The sequence below is a fragment of the Camponotus vicinus genome, unplaced genomic scaffold (genome assembly GCF_025532165.1).
Source record: "Camponotus vicinus isolate PSW18456_S1 unplaced genomic scaffold, iyCamVici1.0 SCAF_7, whole genome shotgun sequence".
NCBI lineage: Eukaryota > Metazoa > Arthropoda > Insecta > Hymenoptera > Formicidae > Camponotus > Camponotus vicinus.
In genome coordinates this window covers 8,786,736-8,810,501 of record NW_028141979.1, presented here as the reverse complement: position 1 = coordinate 8,810,501, position 23,766 = coordinate 8,786,736, and the positions used below count along the sequence as shown (strand labels likewise).

The 23,766-nt window shown below is 29.7% G+C and overlaps 1 protein-coding gene across 3 annotated transcripts in view; it reads left to right on the top strand.

The window, feature by feature from the left end:
- Mwh (multiple wing hairs) overlaps positions 1–23,766 on the top strand; it is a 53,800-nt gene that overhangs the window by 24,871 nt on the left and 5,163 nt on the right. For all 3 annotated transcript variants that reach the window (XM_083103920.1, XM_083103921.1, XM_083103923.1), the window contains 3 exons: positions 4,358–4,430; positions 10,376–10,605; positions 22,249–22,540. In XM_083103920.1, coding sequence (XP_082960046.1) covers positions 4,358–4,430; positions 10,376–10,605; positions 22,249–22,540 — 595 coding nt within the window. The remainder of the gene's footprint in view (positions 1–4,357; positions 4,431–10,375; positions 10,606–22,248; positions 22,541–23,766) is intronic.

The window sequence follows — 23,766 nt, the reverse complement described above, 5'->3', positions numbered from 1 at the left end:
AATAAAATATTCGTAATAAATAATTTTATATTAATAATAATAATAAATAATTTTATATTAATAATAATAATAAATAATTTTATATCAATAATAATAATAATAATATTAATAATAAAATATATATACGTCCAGTTTTGAGACTTGATAAAAAATATTTTTTTTAATCGTTCAAAAACATGAAATCGATCTCGAATGATGATCTCCGATTAAGTTAAAGACGCCTTTGATCGCCCGACGCCGAAACAGATATTTTCTAACAAAAAAAAGATTTTTTTTATAAGACAGATAAATATTGCAACGTATAAACATAAAATTTAATGAACGAAAATCGATCTGTTGTGCAAATTGCAAACATAAAATGTCCCTCTATTCCGAAACAGACGTCTCCCATGAGTTAAAATCGCGTCCAGACTGCAGAGGGTTTAAAAGTAAAGACGATTTTATTGCTAGCATTGTTACTATCGCGGACAACTGTGGGCTGTCTGCGGTCTAAGGTACATTAAAGCGGAAACCCGTGGCGGATACGGTGGCGAATTGTTTCAAGACGCAGCGGTAGCCGCGAAGAGATATAAACGGAGGGAGTGCGCGCCGTTTAATGCTATTAAAGCACCGTGCTACGTACGTGTATTGGCGTAGTAGGCGCGCATATGTGTGCGAGACTAACCGCTCGCGCGCGGGTCAATGCCTCGGCTGTCTCCGAGCAGTGGGTACGTACGTGCGTTTTTTTCTCCGCGTTTTACATCCAAGAACGCGTTTCAAGTACATATCCCGCATGTACGCACGTACGCATGCACGCATGCACGCGTGCATCCGCAGCGCTTCCGCGAGAGAGGTCCACGCGCGACGTCCGAGAGCGATCTCGCATGATTTCTGCAAAGCTCGCGGCCTATTCTCATGTCGGGATTTCAATACAATTAGAGCTTGATATGCGTCTGACTCTTCTTCTTAAAGAAAATTCGAAAACTGTCTTTCTTGTGCTTAGAAAAATGTTTTGATTTATTATTAATAAATGAAAATGATTTATTAAAAAAAAAATGATTTATTTAAAAAAAATGAAAAATGGAAAATGATTTATTTAAAAAAAATAGAAGAAAAATGGAGACACTAAATTTGTATTTTCGTTATATGAAAATTCATTTCGAAAATAATTTATTCATTTCAAGATTGATTTAATTGGATCGATTTGATGCAACGTTTTCTGACATAACTATGCAAAAAAAGAAACGCTACATTTCTAAATAAAAATTTCGCCCGCAGGAATTTAAAAAATTTTTAATCGAGAATTAAAATTACAAACTTACTTTTTATTTCTTTTTCTTATTATTTCAATTATATAAGAATAATCAATAGGATTCTTAAAAGATTATCCGGAATTCTCAATACTTAAGTCACATGTCAGAAAAAAAATTTTATTTGGCAACCGTAAAATTGCCAGAATTTTTCATATTCGGGAAAGTATTTAAAAATGTTTTTCAAGAGAAAATCAAATTTATTAGAAAAATTTTTGGATAGTTTTCATCATAATTTTGAAAAAATATTTTTATACAAAGAAAATATTAAATTAACATCACATATATCTATTTAAAACTATCAAAACTTTTTTTACCAACATATTAATAACTTTAAAATTCTTTGAATAAAAACTAGAATTCTATCAATGTCGCAATTTTAAAAATAAAATAAAATGAGCCAATATTTTACATATGTAACAATATATTGAGGCAAAGTCGTTATCCACAAAAGCAAAAGAGTGACAAATAGCTATAAGTAGCTAATAAATAAATAATAAATAAATAATAAATGCGTAATCGCTACAATTTTATTTTCCTAAATCAATTGAATTGTCCTCAAATTATTCATCTATTATCATATGTACAATGTATGCGTGATTTGTGACTAAAAAATCTGTCAGTGACGATATAATATTTAAAATATACCGATCATAAATTGTAATCACACCTTCAAGTTGCGTGAATTGACATGGCCACGATATAATTCGCAAAGTTACGACAAGTTCGTCAATAGTTCTGTAATAGTGCATTTCTGATTCACTTGGCTTGCCATCGAATCATCGATGCGCAATCATATACCCTCGTGATTGCGGCCCGATCATCATGACTCCTATTATTATATCGCAGCTAACCCACAAAACTTATCATCCGTGATCCGTGTCCTCGTGTATCTTTCTATCTAGAAGAAGGAATCATTGCGAGGCACCGAACCGTGAAATGCCAGCGTCCGCGAGAGGAGTTTTGCCTCTATCTCGACGGATAAGATTATCTGCATACCGGGTAAGTGTGTAAAAGGTGTAAAATCGCGATCGCGATAACCGAAATCCCTGCGCTAATACCACCTGCGGTTAGTTACCACGAGTGATTCTTTCGCAAGCTCTATGTCTCGCGTGAATCATTGATATAGATCACATTTACACGAGACGTTATCGGTCAAAAATTATCGGCTTAATTCAAGGTTGATCGAGTTAATTCTACTTATCCAATTTTTAACAATGACCATTTTGCAGTTTGATAGGGAAAATGCAGGTCTCGGGGATACAGTGAAATTTACATCTCGATTGGATGTAAATTAAAAATTAAAATTATACAAAAATACAATTATATTAAAATTAGAAAATTATTAAATCGCATTAAAATTTATAAAATTTTTTAAAATTATAAAATTATTAAAATCTATAAAATTTTTTTAATTAGAGAATTATTAAAATTTATAAAGTTCTTTTAAATTATAAATTTTTTTAAAATTATAAATATTATAAAATTATTAAAATTTATGAAATTTTTCTTAAATGATAAAATTAAAATTTCCATTTGGAAATTGCTAAAATAACACATGCTGAATCGTTCATCTCCATTCTGGCGGAACGCACCACGTGAGTGAGGTACCGTTTGAAAATACCGCGAAGCAAATTCCGTGAAGCCGTTCTACAACTCGGACGATCGACACAGCGCTATGTACGCCATTCGCTAATTAAATACAACATTCCGCATCGATCGCAAAGAAAGTACTATTTGAGAGAGGCAACGCGTCTTTTAAAACTTGCTTGGATGCCGTTTCGTTAATAACGGATACGTTTTTATTTCTATGGATTGTAATTTCAAGTATTTTTCTCTAGAAGATAAACGACAATGGAATAAAAATTGCACGTTTCATTTAGGTTCAAGATTAAATGACAGTAGATAGAATAACTTAAAAATGATTTAATTTAATTCTATGTGTGATTTATTTTTTATTATTTACACAAGAGAACCTCACGAGCTTGGAAAATTTTATTTTCTAACGAAATTTCACACATATAATAATATAATAATATAAGGGAGGAGAGGTAAATAGATGAATTTAGAAATTTTCAGTTGTTGTCGAAAAACAGTTTTAAGGCTTGAAAAATCATCCGTCATTGTATTTATTTTTCTTGATATATCTCGAAAATTATTTCAGATATCTAAAAATGTTTTATACAAAAGTTTCATGATTAAAAATAATTTTTGTAGAAATCTCTGAAAAAAATGATTTTTCCAAAATTTTGTTTTAATCATGATATAAAATTTTATATAAAATATTTTTCGATATCAAATAATTTTTGAGATATATCGAGAAAAACAAAAAGATACTCTACAAAAAGATATAAGGGATAGTTTAATTCCTTAGAATCATTTTTAGGCAGCAACTGAAAATTTCTAAATTCATCTATTTACTTTTCTTTACGTGTTTAAATTTTTATCAGAATTTTTGGAGGTGTTTCCTCTTGTTTGAAAAATAAAATATTGCTGCAATTTTGTATTAATAATTTATTTATCAGTTAGTTACTTATCAGCTGTTTGTCAAGTTTTTTTACTTTTATCAATGTCAACTTTATATGCCTCAATGCATTGTAACGTATAAAAAGTTGGCTCATTTTATTTTCGAAATTTCGATATAATTGGAATTTTAGCTTTTACCCAGAGAATTTTTAAAGTTCCAGATATATTCATAAAAAATTTCCGACAGTTTTAACCCTTACACCATATTGTTATTTTGTCATCTTCAAAATATACAGGAGGATCATTTTAGATGCGTTTTTCAAAGGGTAAAAATATTCAAAAAAATTCATACGCCTTCTAAATAAAAACTGGAATAATAAATTTGCAAACTAATTTGCTTTAATATATTTTATCGCAATATATGTGAGACGAAATGCTCAAAGTGCATCGCTACAAAAATATTGGTAGAATTAAGAATGACCTCCCATAAGAGAGTAAAAATTAATTATACAGCTGTCTTTATATATTTCTCCTTTAAAAATATAACGAACAGAAATTTGCGGTGACTCCTCGAATAATACATTTATATATTTTTTTTTCAGCGAGTCGGACATGGCGCCCAATGCGGAGGAGGAGCTGCTGGTCGTGAAACCATGGGGGCCGCAGCCGGAAAAGGTAGAGTATAGAGACGTTAAGTAAATTACCGTGTAACGAATATCATTGAGATGCGAATTGCGTCGCGTGCCGATCACCTGGCGTGTTAACTCGGCGCGGAAGCTTTATGACGTAACTCGAATCGCGTTAAACGATCACGCGGCAATATTGGCAGGATGTTTCCGATGGCGAGGACAGATAGCTAAACCGGCAAACAGCCGGTTCCTCGCGACTTTTACCGTGAGAACCCCGTCGCCCCGACTTACAATTAGTTGACATATGCGTGCGAGAAGGAGAAAGAGCGCATTAATACTGACATGAGAGAAATTCCCGGCCTTCCGAGAGCTAAAGTAGCAAAGTCACTTTCCGCCTTGACCTTGTCGCTAACGGCACATGCAACATGACGCATTGCGTAACATAAACTCGTAAATATTCCTCCATTCCGTATTTTCGACCGCTCACGGTAAGTAATTTATACAGCGCGAGGTAAAAAATGACGTGAGAATTTTTTTATGTACCGTTGTTTACGTAATTAACGAAATCGGATCGAATGATATGCCTCGAATGTTATATACGGTTTAAAAAATAGTCCTGTAAATAAATTAATAAGCGATGCGTCGTAATTAATTAAATCACAAGCGATTCGATTAATTGGAAGTAGCTATAGGCTACTTATATTAATTCAATAAATCAGCATCGATTGCCCCGAGATGAGTTTTCACTTGAACGTTTTCACGTGGACGTGAAAGTTTTACGGCACGATCAAAATTATACGGCTCGATCCGTCGAATAAAAATGGAAATCGCTCGCGGATGATCTGGAAATTAGATCGACTGTGACGAGGATCGCGCGTGCGGTCATATGTGATGTTTCGTCGCGAGAAAGTCGGCGAAGAACGTGGCGGCGATTTCACTTAAATTGCGGAAGGAATAGCACGTATTAAAAAAAATATAGAATTGATGACTTTTATCGAAAGCGTTGCTATAAAAAAAAATTGCCAGTTTAGGCGATGATGCGTGCCAATTTCACATTTTATTTCATTCTACGCTAACAAGAAGCAGGAAAAGCAGCATTATTTCTTTTAATTTGTTGCTTAATAATCAATATTAAAGAATTATTAAATTGCAATTTAATAATTCTTTAATATTGATTATTAAGAATTATTAAGAATTGAAAGAAAGAATTCACAAACACGACAAAAATCAAAAATAATTAGCGTACGTCGTAAATCTAGGGTTTTCTAAAAAGAATTTTTGTTAAGTATTCTTTCAAAAATTTTTTTTATAAAATACTATTAATATTTTATATACAAAATATTTTATCTCGTTAAAAACTAGATATTTAAAAAATTTTACTTTATAAATTATTAATCAAGAATTCTTTAATATTGATTATTAAGAATTGAAAGAAAGAATTCACAAACACGAGGATAAACAAAAATAATTAGCGTACGTCGTAAATGTTTCCATAATATTAATAGTAAAATAAATATTTAAGGGAAATATCTGGAGTTTTCTAAAAAGAATTTTTGTTAAGTATTCTTTCAGAAATTCTTTTTAGAAAATACTATTAATATTTTATATACAAAATATTTTTTCTCGTTAAAAACTAGATATTTAAAAAATTTTACTTTATAAATTATTATTACTTTGTATTTTTTAAGATAGATTAAAATAAAAGAAACTTGATATCAATAAAAATTAAATATCTTTGTTCAGAAATCAGTTTTATTCACTGGTACATTTATTTTATTATGGTATATTTATTTTATTTATGTATATATATATATATATTTATAAAATTAATTAAAATTTCTGAATTAATTTATAATTAATTGAATTAATTATTTTATAATTAATCTGAATTAATTTTCCTGAAATTTTCAAGCATTATTTTTTTCTCTCGCATTTAAAATTATTTTTGATATATTGCGATCATATATTGCCTCTTCCCTTCCCCTAAACTCTTCCGAAGCTCTTTAATTTCTCAATTTCTGAGCTGATGCCTGTCTGAAGTCATTTACGCGAATAAAAATAGAATAATATTCGAAAATATAAGAAAAAACACATAATTTACTTAATTGAAATTCTCTCTAAACGTGTTCTTCAGCGATTGCTTGCTGTAATGAATTATCAAGATATTGGATCGCATGCTATTCGATAAGCGTACGTTATATCGAAAAAAGAGAACCGTTCGTACTTGGAGAACGGGAACGAATTCGAATGTAATTGACTCATTTGAATAATTTCTACTGCTTCCGCGTGCGTACGTCAATAGCGGATTTCTTCATATAATTTGCACATTCTACATAAACCGTAAGCATGAAAGTAAATCAAATTTTACGTAATTTGTTCGCGTGGAACACAATGGCGCGTATTAGCGAGAAAACATCGCTCGTTGATGAGATTCGCTTCACTGCTACGGTACTCACGAGCGGGAAAATGACTTGGTGTATTTTTTATTGTCACAGTCAAAGCCGAAGCATTTGTAGCGCATGTTAAATCCTACAATACTAGTACAAATTAACGCGCAGTATTGTTACGTGATGGATAAGTTTATCTATCACATCCATTTCATTTATGACAAAGAAACTTAAATATCGCTTCTTTTTACGAAAATTTATCTAAATCAAATGGAACTTAACGGATATCATAAAGTATTAATTATACAAAAATTATTGTCTTACTTTTCAATGCATGATATTTAGATATATAATTTAATTATTTATGATTTTATTTATTTATTATTTTGGTATTTTTTAAATAAAATATTACATCATATATGTATATAAAATTACGTGAAATTTTTATATTTAATGAAATAACAAAAAAGGCATTATACTTTTTTATTTATATTTTTATTTTATTTATATTTATATTTTATTTATATTTTATTTATATTATATTTTTATTTATATTTAGTTTAGTTTTCAATTATATTTACTATATGGAAAATTTAAGTATAATTGCATTAGTTATTAATTTTTTAATATCGATAAGTCACATGTATTAATTTCAGAGATAATCACCGTTATTAATAGAAAAAATTGCTTTGTCACACTTTATTAACTTTCGCAAACCTATCCTTTTAAAAAATGGGACGAAAGAAAGGATAAGTTAATGATAGCATGACATGATATACGTCGAAATGCTCACTATTTTAACTTCATTCATTTTACATTCATTTTAAATTCACACATTAAACTTAATCCGTTGCAGTTTTTTAGCAAAAAAAAAACGTCTATTTAAAATTATACTGATGTATTAAGATGCGAGAAACGTACATTTGTATGCAGGATTTATTTACAAATTAAAATATGAAAAAAGCGCAAATCATTCCGTTAATCGGAATTGTGATAAAATCGATAAGGAATTATGTGAGCAACTATAGAAAAACGAAGCTACATATTACGGTTCGGTAGATTCAAGATTGATGCGATAAAATTGATCCGTTTTACGATTTTGCGCCAATTAAATCGTCATTTCTAATTATGACGTGAATGATAAAGTAATATTTTACGCAAAAACGGTAGGCAATCGTGGATATTTATGGATGATTTGATTGACTCACGAAAATGTCATATTTTTCCCTTCATTCTCAAAATCTTCTTTTGATTCTTTATTATTTTTGGAAACCAATGAATGACATAATTAAGCGTAATTGTCTTCTTCTATTTCGATCGAGTCGTGCTACTTGAGCATTAGGTAAAAGATGATTATTGCTACATCAAGTAAGAGCGTTCCACTAATTGTGAAATATATTTATTTATAATATATAATGGTACTAATTATATAAATCAATGATATAATATTAATTAAAGAAAAAAGTCAAAATTTTAAAATATCAACAAAGAGAATTTTTCTATCAAAATTGAAAATACGCGTATCTTTATTATATAAATAAAAAATGTATATATTTTTTTAAATTTTACTTGCGAAATTTTCTGTCAAACTATTTTCTCAAATTATGTAATTTAATTAGCGCTGTAATATTACAGACATAACTTATTTTATATATATTTATTTATATTTATATATATTTAGAAACTTTCAAACTTAATACATTATGCCAAATTTTAAAAATAATATGTACAGAATAATAAAAAATAATACATAAATATTGATCATAATTATCATGTTATAGATCTAGATTGCATTATATTTCGTTTACATTAATTACATTAATTAAAATTGTAACTAAATTTCATAATTCTTGGGAACGAAGAGAATTCATTTTAATTAAAGATCTTGTACAAACTCTGCGCGTGATGTAACAATACCAAATTATTGAAATATAAATTATGCAATATACTTTCGTGAATATAAAATTACTCACTATTCTTATGATACGTTGCCTCACTTGGCATAACTGTATCTGCGACAGATGCTTTATTTACCATTTATAAATTATTAATTAATATTTGTGTTTCTCGTATTTCAAATTTTATGTTTTTGACATATACAATATTTCATACAGATATTAATTCTTGCACACACGTGAATTTATTTTATTTTAATTTTTAAAATTCTCTTATTAAAACTACTGTTAAATAATATCGTTATTAAGCTTATTAATATTTTTAAGCTTATTAATAATTTAAAATAATTTATTAATTTATTAATATTTTTAAGCTTATTAATAATTTAAAATAATTTATTAATTTATTAATATTTTTAGGCTTATTAATAATTTAAAATAATGTAAAAAATAAAATAATTATTAAGGTTAAAAATATAAAATAATTACTATCGCGATTATATCCGAATATTGACAAATCTGTTGATCCTCAATATCCTAGCAGTATCAAGATGCGATGTTATATAAGCACGTACTACACGAATCAAATATATCTCGCGAGCTGTATTATTTGATACTAGCTTCTATTAAACGCGACACAAAGGTGTCCGTAGATTAGCATTAATGATCGAGATTGATATATGACCAACAGAGAAAGCAAAGATCCTTGTTTGAATCTGATTGGTTACATTTTCTACAGCTTTATCATCAATATAGAATGCTTTCTAACGAGAGACAAGTATCCGTAAGCAATAAATAAACTTTCATAAAGTCTCTATTTTAGGTTCAATTGACATGTCTACTTGTGTTCCTTGTTAAAAAACAAGAAAATACGCGGACTTACAGGATATGTGACAGGACATGTATATCAAATATAGTACGCAGAAAATATCGTATAATAATTGTTATCATTAATTATTAGTAAACAAGACATTCATTTTCAGCATCAAAAGACATTACGTGAATAAAGGTACCACTTCATTACTTTTGTTATTGATTATGTGATTTGACGCTGAAAATGAGCGTCGAGTGTCTCATGAATTTGTACTTTAAATCATGTTTTATGCGAATTTTATACGCATTACACACGCAAACTTTCTCTCTCTTTCTCTCCGACAGTTGTTGCTTATCTGTCTTTCTCATCGGACCATAGCATGGTTATATTATATTATAGTACACACACAATATTAGAATTTTTATTTCTAAAAAGGATTTTATTGTAGATGATGTAGGTTAGTAAAATTTTCAACAAATAAAATATTGAGTTCATACGCGAATTAAAAACATGATTGTTCCGATATATCGTAAATCATTTAGCGCAATTTCTATATTAAAAGCGATATTAACGTAAGATATAAAATGTGTCGAATATAAACAAATATTATTTAAAAACATTATTTTATTATTTTAAAAATATTATTTTAAAAATATTATTAAATATTAATTTAAAATATTATTAAATATTATTTAAAATTCATTACTTTATTATTTAAAAAATATATATATACATTATTTATTATTAATTATTAATAAACACGTTGTGTAATATCAATTTGACGATCAATTTATTAATCTTAATAATAAATAATAATAAATTGTGAAAGAGAAAGAGAGAGAGAGAGAGGAAAGAAGAGATTGAGAGATTATAAATGATCAAACTATTCGTTTAGGAACGTTTAAGGCCACCTACGTACAATGCTGAGGATTATGCAATTGCGCTGAGACGATGGGGAAGACGTCCATTAGGAACTGTTCAAGATTCCCAAGGTACCTTGCCATCGACAACCAGTTCGAGTTCCGGTTACGCATCCGGAAGTGGCGAAATGACCTTGAGACAATTCACATCGGTCAGCGAGCTGCTGAACAAACTCAGAGCCGACCTCAGACTTGCTTTTCCCAGGTCAGTGCTTATGATATCATTTATTCGTCATTAATAAATAATATAATTTAACAAAAGAAACTGTATATGTGTATATGTGTAAGAAAAAAGATTATTCTTTGTAGTTTTTTTAACGTCAATATCAACTTAGCATAAAAAAAATGAGCTATCACATTACAATTTTGAAAAGTTTAAAGTTAACATTGTAAAGAAAGAATTATTTTAATTAATTAATTTTATTAAATTAATTAATTAAAATAATTCTTTCTTTACAATTTTAACTTTAAGCTTTATCAATTGTATTATTAATTGTATTAAATACAAAACATGTTAGAAAATAAGTGTTATTTAAAATATTATATATTATAAAAAATATATTATTCAATGTTAAATATCATTGATTTTATTAAAAATATTTGTTAAAAAGATTTCATTACAAATTTTATGTTTATAATAATTGTATATTTTTATATTATAATTATTCTGTTAATGTGTTGTACTCTTACTTGATCTTCTTAATTTTCCAAAACTCAATTGCAAAATAATTTCTTTAATGATGTAAAAGAGAATCAAATAACAAAAACGAGAGAAATTCAAGTGATTTCGATTTTAATCGAATTATTTTTATAATAATTTCAAATTATTGTGCCAATGTTTATTTATAGAGAAAGTATTTATGTTATATACACGCGCATACTGTATACATTATGTTTCATAACTGATAGTAAAACTGATTGTGAGAAGATAATAATTCTATTATTATCCTTACATGAAAAAATCAAAATTATAGTTGGAAAATTTTTTTTCATACAAGACCATGTGTTTTTGATAGAAAAATGATTTTAATATTAACACATCTATGTTTTTTTTAGATTTAAATAATTTCTAATGCAATATCGTTGTCATATGACAACGATTATCAATATATAGAACAAATAAAGTGCAACACTTCATTTAATAAAAAGATTTAATATAATTTAAATTAAAGAAAAAGAATAAAAGAGAAAGAAAAGAAATTATATACAAATTTTCGAGATAAATTATTTTTTTAACAAAAACATTATATTTTTATTTATGTAAGTATTTTAATAACTATCATCGAGAAAAAATAATTGACGAAAAATAATACAAGATTATTAGAAATTATTCAAGAAAAAATATCGTGTTATTAATTTTCTTACTCTTAAAGCCAATTTTATCGGAAAGTCACGTATAAAAAAAATTTATTCTATAATTTATTATTTTCGAGCCAATTTTATTTTTATTCTATAATTAATTTTAATTTATTTTATATATCATTTATTTTATATATCATTGCTTTTTGAGGGAATATATCACCAGTTTCGAGTTCTTATATATCGAACTGTTAACTGTCGAAAATATTATACAAAACAATTTTAAAGGAAGTGATTACTAGTTATACTTATAGTATGAATTATTTCATTCTCAAAGAATAGTGAATTTTCTGAGGATACATGCGAGAAACGTACGCGGAAGAGAGCCAAGTATGAATTATTTGCGAATGATTAAAATATACGCTCGCTGTTCGTGCTCCTCAGGTGGAACTAATGATGAAAAGTTATAAAATATTCATCTTACAAGAAGAGACCCGAAGTATAGCAGAAACGAAATAAGCGTTCGAGAAAAACCCAGACTGTGCAGTAATCCAAGTTTTCATTGTTCGTGCTTGCGTGATACAATTAATTTCTAAATTCGAGTTTCATTAGATATACAACACGTGAGAATCGTCCATTGAATAGATAAGCAAGAAATAAAATGAGTGCGGGCTTTACAGTTATATTTTATACTTTTTCACGTGCGAAAAAGTGAATCGATGCTCGTCAAAATTTTCGTTTTATTCTCGACGGTCGATCAAAATTTTATTCGCAATAAAAAATTTTTGATGCAAAATAAAAAATAAGACTTGAGCGAAAATAAATTTTTTATTTAACTGCAAATAATAAAATTTGCATTTTGCATATAAATATTTAAAACAGCAAGCTGGGTATCTTAAAAAATAATTATAGAAATAATTAAAAACTGATAAAAAAATTTTTTTTACAAAATTGCACAAATTATATCGAACATATTACATATAATCGCACACACACGTCTATTAAGTTCGAAGATGATTAAAAATCGCGCATTATCGTTAGAGGTTTCCTCCTAATGTTTCACACCGCTAGACAGAAGATCGATGATGTTTGTCTCGCGCCAAAGCGCTCGAGGCACATTATCTATATTGATTAATAGTGCCTATAGTCACAATGATTACAAGATAGCTAATTAAATGACTGTAATAATGATTGAATCGGAATAGCAATTTTTGACCCAAATAAAGCTTTTAATTTTAAAGAACAAAGTGACATCCAATCTTTCAAGTTCATTTCCTTTTTTCCTGCAGTGATATGTGTTTGATGAGCATTAATGCGAGACGGTCTTTCCAATTCAATTTGACGTAATTGAGAGATGAAGAAAAGATTCAGGAAGAATAATTAAATTGACGAAGATAAATTGCATGATGTGAAATTGCTTTATTTATCGTACTAACAATAAGACGGGAGATTATCGGGAAGAAGATTGATTTTTCATTTATTATATATACAGAGTGAATTATAAAAATTATCACCTCCAATAAATTCTAAAATATATTTTTCATAAAAAAAGTTTCAAATGAAAAATGTTTGATTTCGAGGAAATTCTATTTAAAAATGCTGATTGCAAAATGCGATTAGTATTTTTAAATAGACCCATATTTTTTCTTACATAAATCAATCTTTTAATTATTCTACATAAAAAAAGTAATTAAATAAAATCATAAAAATCAATAAGTTTTACGAAATATTTTATAATTTATTTTAATATATTGCGACATAATATATGTAATATCTTACAAAGTACTCCTCGTAATTTATTATAATATAACGTGATATATTACAAATATTTTACAAAGTACTCACTCTTTATTCACTAAAATATTTGCTAAATTTTTCACACAACAATAAATAGAATTGATTCTACCTTTATATGAGATGCAATTGGACATCTTTTAAGTTCAATTATATATTTTTTATATCAATTAAATTATCTCATTATTCTTTATGTAAAATTATTAAAGTAATCGTCAAAAACTTCACCAGAATATTTTTTATAAGATATTACATATTTTATCACAATATCGAAATAAATTTTAAAATATTTAGCAAACTATTGATGATCCTATTAATATTTTAATATTTTTATGTGTAAAATAATGAAAAAAAATCAATTTAAAAAAAGAGCATAAGATTTTTAAAAAAAGCAAAAATAATTTTGACATATTTCGAAAGAGCCGCATTTGGAAAAATAAAATTGTGTCAATCATAAAATGTCTTCTTCGAAATCGAGTAATTTTTATTTGATATATTTTTTTATAAAATTCATGTTTTAAAATTGATTAAAGATAATAATTTGTAGTTTGATTCTCGTCATCTTACATGTTATGTAAATATTATATCTCGATGATGCGACATACTTAACCGTGCGATAACAAGAATTTGTGATTCGCGGCAGTTCTGAAATTAAATCTACGTGTATCCTGCCGCTCCCCGATTAGAAACGATTTATATAGTGTGCACGATCAACCGTACGTTCCGTTCAAGAGAAAGAGGAAAAGAGAAAAAAAATGTGGATCCGTTAGCTTGGCAGATGATTAAAGACGACGCTTAATATTAAATTTTTTCTTAATAAAGTCCGTCGCTGGTACATCATGTTTAAAAAAAAAAAGGAAAAAAAGACGAATGTTGATGGCTCTATCCTCACGCACACATTCGCGCGCGCGCGTCAGATGGCGGACAAGAATGTCCTAGATAGATGAGTTATAATATGCCGGCGTCTTTAAGATGTTGACGGATAAGCAGTGGAGTAAGTGGTGGATAACCGAATGCCGATATTACGGCTAACTGTATAGTGTACCATTGCAAATCGATCTATCCAAGCATCTGCCATCTTTCCCGACGAAACACCTGAAACGACAGGTGTATCATTTACCCGAAACCCTATTAGAATGCTTAATCGTATTTTCATGGATTCATGCACATGCAGCATGATTATAGAACGGGTCTTTCAGTAAATAATTAACTCATTTCCACAAGAGTAATACTTGACAAATGCATGAAAAAGATGGAATTTTTCCTCCTTTCTTCACTTTATTCGTTTATTCTCGTCTTTTCACTTTAATTAATTAAGAGACGATCTGTCAAAGATTAATTAGAAGGTCGACTTGCCCTGCATGTAAAGATTAATCTTTATTAACGTTTTATATATCGCCTCTTTTGTGCATTGCTCTTTATATTTGTATTTCTTTTTATTTTATTATCTTTTGTATAAAAGATATAATGATATTTCCTCTATCTTAATTTTAACAAGCCAGAATTGGAAGAGCCAGAAAAATAAATTTTTTTAGAGTTTTTTTTTTATACGAAAAGCATAGAGATTTCTATAAGTATAATTTACTTATATTTATTTTAATAAATTTTAACTTTAATAATATAGCACAAGTTTCAAATTTCTATGAATTACATGCATTCTCAGAATTTGAAAAAATTAATATTTAATATTTAATTATTATTTAATATTTAATTTGATTTAAAATTAATATTTAATAATAATATTTTTATAATATATTATATTTATAATATAATACTATACTATATATATTATAAAAATATTATTATTAAATATTGTACATTTCAATGATAAGAAATAAATAAATATAAGCAAAGCGCAAGTCTGTCAACTCTAGTTTGTTACTTCGCTTTATTTCCTCAGCAATTATCTTGTTTAAGATAAAGCAAAACTTACAACTTTCCAGTTAAATTTATGATCGATGAGTATATCTTCCTTCAAGAAACTAAAAAAAAATTATCCGCATTCAACGGAAGTTGCATCGAATTAAATCAAGACGATAGCATAAAATTAAGTTATTATTATACTTTCTCCTGATAGATTCTAATTTATTGCTAGAGGAAATACCTACATATTTATTATTTCTTTTTCATAGACGAAGCTCCCAAATTCATAGAAATTCGAAATTTATGTTCTATTTATTATTGTTAGAGATATATATATGTTGCTGTTCTCTTTATTATAGTTCATTTTAGTTTGGATTTATTTATCGGCACATGATCTAATTTTATGTTTTTACCGACTATGTTCATTTTTATCGACCAAGATCTATGTAACGTTCCTTTTGGTTCACATGTGTGTGTGAGAATGACCATTGCACAATAAAGAGAGGTTAAGTACATATAAAGAATCACTTCTGCACTTTAATTTGTGACTTTATCTCCCATACGTGCGTACTATTGTCTAACAATTATTATAAATTACACTTATAGAGGTCTATGTATGCTTTATACTTTAATATAATAAACCAGATGAAGAAAAAAAGCACAAATTTACTCTTCTGATTCTTCCAATTCTTATTATAATTGATAGAGGAGATATCAGTGCGCGATGTATCTTCTCTACAAGAAGTAATGAAAGAAAAGGAAATACGAATAAATAGCACGGGAAGGTGGCGATGCATAAAACGTTAACAAAGGATTTTTACGTGTGCGAGGCAAGCCGAGTCTCTAATTAATCTTTGGCAGATCGTCTCTTTACAATGAGATAATTAAAAAGTAAGAGGGAAAGAATGAAAATGAACGAGGCGAAGAAAGAAAGGGACATTTTTCGGATGCTCTTTTCTTTTTCATCTTCCCCCTTTCGCGACTACGAAGGAGACTCAGCTGCCTCGAAGGCGAAGAAGCCTCGACCGGCCACCGAACCCATACACAGCCCACAGGTGCTTCCGCTTGGCGTAATAGCGAATGCATAACCGCTTCCTACTGCACACAAATGAAAAACGGGAGATCTTTTTCTACGCGATATCAAGACCGTTGCCTTTTTGCGCGATGCATCTGTCATTGTCTGCCTCGTCCGCCCTCTTAAGCGTCTTCCTTCACGCTGGTTATACACTTCAACGGGTTCTACAATGTATATTCTTGCGTCCCGTTTCTTCATTGTTCTTAAAAGTGACTGCCATCCACTTTATGCATCTCGTTCATTAGCTAGTCCGCCGTTCAATTATAACTCGGTTAACTATAACTTTCCGCGCATCGTTTGTCGGTGAATCTTAATGCGGTATACGTGTATTCTTGTATACCATAAGATGGAATTTTTCTAATTTTGTATAATTATTGTGTTAAAAAAATTTTCAGGGCAAAATCGTACAATGCTTTGGACTTGAAAAATTATTTAAAATTATTGACGAATAATTATAAATAGCGTGGACATATATTTATATCATAAATATTGAATTAAATAACCGTCTGAGTCGAAATTTTGCACCTATTTTCAATCTCTACTTTTATGGATTCTGAAGGATTTTGATAAGTGTCATTTATACAGTATTATTATACAGTATTTATCGTATTAAGTTCCTATCTTATACCTCAAATATATAGGTAGTAAAAGAATAATTTTCCATTTAAAAGTTTAAATAAGAAGTTTTGTACTATAATAAATTGTGTAGATTAATTAGTTTTAAAATAGAATGATCTAATTACTAAAGTATCAAAATAGATGTTAGATTTTGGATAATTAAATATTAAGTAGGAGAAAATTTTGACTCGGATTATCAATATTATCAATATAAATTCTACAGTTTTCTTTCAACAAGAAATTAGAAATAATTATTATTCCTTTTGGTAAGGAAAAGATAAACTCTACATTTATATAAACTAAAATATTACAAAGCGTACGTCATTTCCTTAAGTCACATATTATTTAATGAGTTTAAAATTAGAAAAGAAAATGTCTATCTTGATGTATGAAAATATAACATAAATATAATATGTCATTTAATTAACGAAACTACATAATTTAATCATTCAAAAAATAATATGATATGATTTTTCATATTTGATCGATTTGCTTCAAAATAAGTTAAGTGCAAAAATTTACAATTTACGAGTGAATAAAATATAATAATATATACTAATAGAATAAAATAATAGAATTATTCATTGTTAAAATTCTGAGCTGTCAAAATATACAATTCTGCAATGACACAGCATATTCAACATATTATTATAAACTTGAATTTTAATGATAAAAAGAGAGCAGTGTGAGTAATTTTATTCGTTTTAATGTACTTTTGGGGAAAATGAAAAAAATTATAATACACTTTTCTCATTATAATTTTTTTCATTTTCCCCAAAAGTACATTAAAACGAATAAAATTACTCACACTGCTCTCTTTTTATCATTAAAATTCACGATGACATTACTCCTGATACCAACACAGTGAAAGAACTAATCGACATCGAAAAAAATAGCGACAAATGACGATGAACTTTGATGATTTCGAGTAATCGATTTTACATTCTTTCCGAAAGTTGAAACACGTGCGCCAAAAAGCGTTTCGCTGCATTTTGACGTTTGTCTCTCTCTCTCTTTCTCTCTTTCCCCCTCTCTCTCTCTCTCTCTCTCTCTCCCTCCTCACCTCACTGTCACTCTCGTCGTTCTTGAAGCTTTTGTTTTCTTTGCATTCAAATGCGGTCGCCGAGCACTTTTACGACGTAGACGGGACAAGTTACACAAAGGACTTCCCCCTTCCTCCTCCCCCTCCCCCGTCCGTATTTCGTGCACGTATCGCGTCGTGTATTGCGATATCTCGCGCATTATGCATAATACACGGCGGTAACATAATGTATCCATTGTTAAAGGGGAAGAATCGTCCCGTCCCGTCCCGTCCCGTTCCACTCTTTCCCCCCTTTCACCTCTTCCTTTGTCGCCGGAGACGTCGACCACAGTGCGAGCGCATACACAGGCGTTTAATACTCATTTGCATGTCCCCGAGATCCGCGTATTCGAGAGCTGATTCATTGCGCTGTTTATACAATTCCCGTCCATAAACAACGCTCATTTCAAGCGGCTTTTTTTTCTCTTTCCGGAAAGCCACCATCGTAAAACCGCGGGTGTCGGTAACGTATCGTCGTAACGCATTGCGTTTAAGTCACACCCAAGTGCCTTGGAATAATATTCCTTTCGATATAACACACCGCCAGTTAATGCCCGATTTCACATCGAGTTGTTACGATATCACTAACAATCAGCGAGACTATACCCATACCATTGTTGTTACATTGTAGCAATATTGCAATGTTGCTGATTTATAGGGCGAAAGTACTCATACAGCACAGACTATTGTTACATTGCAGCATTATTGCCATGTTGCTGATTTATAGGGCGAAAGTACCCATACAGCACAGACTATTGTTACATTGCAGCAATATTGCAGCAACATTGCAATATTGCTGCAATGTAACAACAATAGTCTGTGCTGTATAGGTACTTTCGTCCTATAAATCAGGAATTGTTTCGCCAGGTGAGATAAGAGAGAGAGACGTTACTCCCAGCATTGTTTTTACGCGAAAATGTGCCGAGCGAGGTAGCAGGTAGTGTAATGATCGAAGCATGTAAATAAAGGAAATATGTTACGAAAGATGAATAAAAGTGTTGACGCAATCTCTTTTCCATTAGACATCCTTACGTTATAAAAAGGTAGATTTTTCTGAAGATGTAAAATTATCTTCATCTACTTCTCTTTTTAATTAACGATCATAATGATGAAGACTTCTCTCATTAACCGAGAAACCGATCGATTAATGACGCTTGATTTATGATTTTTTTTCTCTCTTTCTCTCTCTTTCTCTCGTTTACATGTTGGAATAACGGAATGTTAAAGCAACTATAAATAGACAGAACGCGGGAGAAGACCCATTACAACACAAACCGTTGTTGTTACATTGCAGCAATATTGCGGCAATATTGCGTGTTGTTACAATGCAGCAATATTGCGGCAATATTGCGTTATTGTTACATTGCAGCAATATTGCAGCAATATTGCGTTGTTGTTACATTGCAGCAATATTGCGGCAATATTGCGTGTTGTTACAATGCAGCAATATTGCGGCAATATTGTGTTGTTGTTACATTGCAGCAATATTGCGGCAATATTGCGTTGTTGTTACATTGCAGCAATATTGCGTGTTGCTAGATTGCAGCAATATTGCAGCAACATCGCAATATTGTCGCAATATTGCTGCAATGTAACAACAACAATGTAACAACAATGTCTGCTGTATAAGGATGATCCTCATTTGATCTTGAATACGACAATGCGACCCTCGTGTTAAATTTGAAAGAGCGTAATATATGTAAAACGCCTCGCGCGCGGTCGAACTTTTAGCTCTCGAATTTTTCTTTCCCGCACAATGTGTATTAATCATGGCGAAACGTAAATGCCCTCGTAGGAATTTAAAATTTTACCGTTAAAAAAGAAGAACGATCCTACGATCTCTCTCATAAGGATTGACAGAAGCTTATATTGTGCGATGATTCCCATGGTGGTAAACTTGGGTAATATAATGTATGCAAATTTCTTCGTAAAAAACGTACGAAAGGCTTCTTGTACTTTGTTATCTTCGCTCTTCGAGTCGTCGCGATTAAGGAAACTGGATCGACGATATACTAAGCCAGAGAAGAGCAAAGAGAGTCGAGATTACGATGGCTTTCATGCGCATTGGTTTCCACGAAATCGGGAAAAAATTGCGCGAGCACCTATCTAGAGTATGGACTTGTCACTGTGTGACAAGTATAACGTGTATTTCCTCGTTCTTGCACCTGTTTACCTTAAGGCGTCGCAAATAGTTGTAAGGAGAAACCACCTCACGTTGCTGCTCTTTGCGAGATCGATATAACTGATGCGCGACGAATCGAAGACTTAGTAAAAGGACGAATCGATCAAAGAGATGCTAGTAAGGTGATTTGATTGACGGTACGTTATATAGTCATTAATTGAAAATCATCGAGTTTTTTCTCTCCAAATTATTTGTTATTGAATATCTGGTAGAGTAGAATTCGTTAAATTTAAACGAACGAGGTGAATGGATCTTGCATAGTCATACATGGAAAGAAGCCTTGTTTATCCTGTAGTGTGTGAATATAATAAGTTCTAATATTTTCCCTCCGATAAATGATACTTTAGCTCTTACTCTGGCTAGTCACCGTGCGTGTCGAGAAGACTATCCCGCGGACAGGTCTTGCAACGTCTTTGTTAATATATTCCATATCGATGATGATCGATTCCTTCGTCCAATCACGAAGTCGTCCTGCTCGCTTTCGTGGTGACAATCTCGAAAAAAAAATCCTGCCGAGCTGCACGTGCATAAAACCGGCTCGGTTTTCTTGTCGAGCGAGAAGCTCCGTAATTATGTAATTATTATCTTTTTTTCTTTATGTTTCTCAATATCTTCACCGTTTACGCGATTTTTCAGCCGAACAGTGAGAATGTTATAGTCGCGATATCCATTGGCGTAACTACTGCTACCGGATATTCATTGATGTAACTATAGCTTGAACAGTCTTCATAAATTTTTGATACCTGAAATATTGTATATTCAATAATAGAATCGTAATAAAATATTTTCAAAATGACATTGAACAGCTGATCACGCAGGTTTTTTAAAATTTAGAAAATTTTTTCAAAATGACATTAAACAGCTGATTGTATCAAATTTGTAGAATTTAGAAATTTATGATTATATTGCTTGAGCAAAAAGTTTTGTTATACATTTTTGATACCTGAAATATTATATATTTAATAATAGAATCGTAATAAAATATTTTCAAAATGACATTGAACAGCTGATCACGCAGGTTTTTTAAAATTTAGAAAATTTTTTCAAAATGACATTAAACAGCTGATCGTATCAATTTTTTAGAATTTAGAAATTTATGATTATATTGATTGAGCAAAAAGTTTTGTTATACATTTTTGATACCTGAAATATTATATATTTAATAATAGAATTATGATAAAATAGTTTCAAAATGACATTGAACAGCTGATCACGCAGGTTTTTTTAAATTTAGAAAATTTTTCAAAATGACATTAAACAGCTGATCGCGTCGATTTTTTAGAATTTAGAAATCCACGACTATATTATTGCTTGAGCAAGAAGTTTTATTATAAATTTTTGATATCTGAAATATTATATATTTCATAGAATCGTAAAATTTTTTCAAGACAACATTGGACAGCTGATGCAGGTTTTTTAAAAATTAGAAAATTTTTCCAGATGACATTAAACAGTAGTCATGCAGGTTTTTAAGAATTTAGAAATTTTCGGCTACTGCTTTTGAACAAAGAGCCTTCTTATTATAAATTTTTGATACTTAAAATATCATATTTAATGATAGAATCATATTCAGTAATAAAATTTGTTCAAGATGAAATTAAAATTTCTAATGGTTTTTTAAAATTTAAAAACCTTTTTCAAAATGACATTAAACAGCTGATCACACAGTTTTTTTAGAATTTAGAAATTCTTATCTCATCGTCATCATATTATTACAATAAAATATGTAATATTTATCAGTATTTATTGAAATAATAATCACAGATATATATTATCGTTTGAATTCGATTATCTCTCGTCCTCTTCTCTTATCAAAAAAATTTTAAAATCCTAACTAACAAAAAAAAAGCATATAAAAAGATCAAAATTATAAAAGTACTGTTATAATTACATAAAACATCAGCTAGACTTTCGCAACGTATTGTTTCTTTTTCAGCTTTGTACAGGAATTCGCATCTCCGCCCGCGGACGGAATTACTTTATTGCTGGAGACTTTACGCGGCGTTCAGCTGGCCCAAAGTTCACCGCCAAATTCGGGACAGACTGGGCCCAGAATCGGTACCAGAAGGGCCGCCCTGGACGAGCTGGGATGCGTGGAATGTCTGGCCGCGTGCGGCGAACGATGCGCCGATGCACCGAGGCTATTAGTACAGGCGCAACCTGGTCTACTGGCTCTCGCGGTTTGTTTGACTAGTAGTCTGAACCGGTCTCGAGTTCTGGCTCTTCAGGTAACAATCGTCACTTCCGTTCGCGAAGCGAAGCGTCGCGATACCGTTAGATAAAAAGGACCGATTAGAACTCGTCATGTCGCACGAATGTCAGCGCAAAATAACGCGAGATTCCTTATCCTTTTCGTTATCATACGTCATCTCTGTCCAGTTTACTACAATATAATCTGACATATACGAAAATATATATTTTTTTCTATTGACAAAATAATTTTTCTAAATAATTCATACATAAATTTTTCTTTTTTTTTCCTTCGTTCTCTTTTTTAGTGTTTAAATTATTTTATTATAATTATCTTAATATAATTTAAATTGTCTTATTATATATTATATAAAAATATACATTTTTTTTCTATTGCCAAAATAATCTGGATAAGTTATACATAATTCTTTTTTTTTCTTTTTCATTTTCTATTTAAAATAATTTAAATTATTTTAAATTATTTTACTAAATAAAATGTTACATTTTTTCTTGTATTTATATATCGATTGTCCTTGTCACACGACAAGGATATAACATTACAAGTCATTAAAGTGAAAAAAAAGCATAGATGTTGTTAAATTCAAACTCAATTTTTTCGGGAATAAATTCTTATTTGAAGAGATTTTATTTAACTGTACTTTCGATTCTTTTTTTTCATGTACAGTAGAATTATCTTTTCACTTTTATCATCAGTTATAAAATATCGCGTGAACACTATACATAACATAATCACTTCCTCTATGAATAAACATTCGTATAGTGATTTGAACAGACACATTCTATTATATTATATTATAAAAATAACTCGATCGAAATTAAAATTTTAATTTCTTTCGTTGTATATCTTGGAATCTTTTACATGATTAAAGAAATCTTTTGATTTGAAATGATTTTAAATCTTAGAAAATTGAAAATTTAATATTCTCCGTATTTTCACATAAAATAATAATAAAATTATTTATATTTGCACATTAGTGTAAATTATTTCTAAAAGTATCGACGATGATGGTAAATCGAGATATTACTACAAAAATAATAAGACTAGATAGAAGGAAGAAAAAGAAGAAAAAGATAAAATATCGCAGAGAAAATAAAATGGGTCAATATTCTTCTCTTCTGCAATAAAAGTTAATACTCTTGATTGGATTGTTCGGTTATTTTTCCGGGTCGTATCGGTATTTCGTAAAACGCGTGTTCTCGAATAAAGGTAACACACTCGACACGGACTGCGACCCGTTATTTC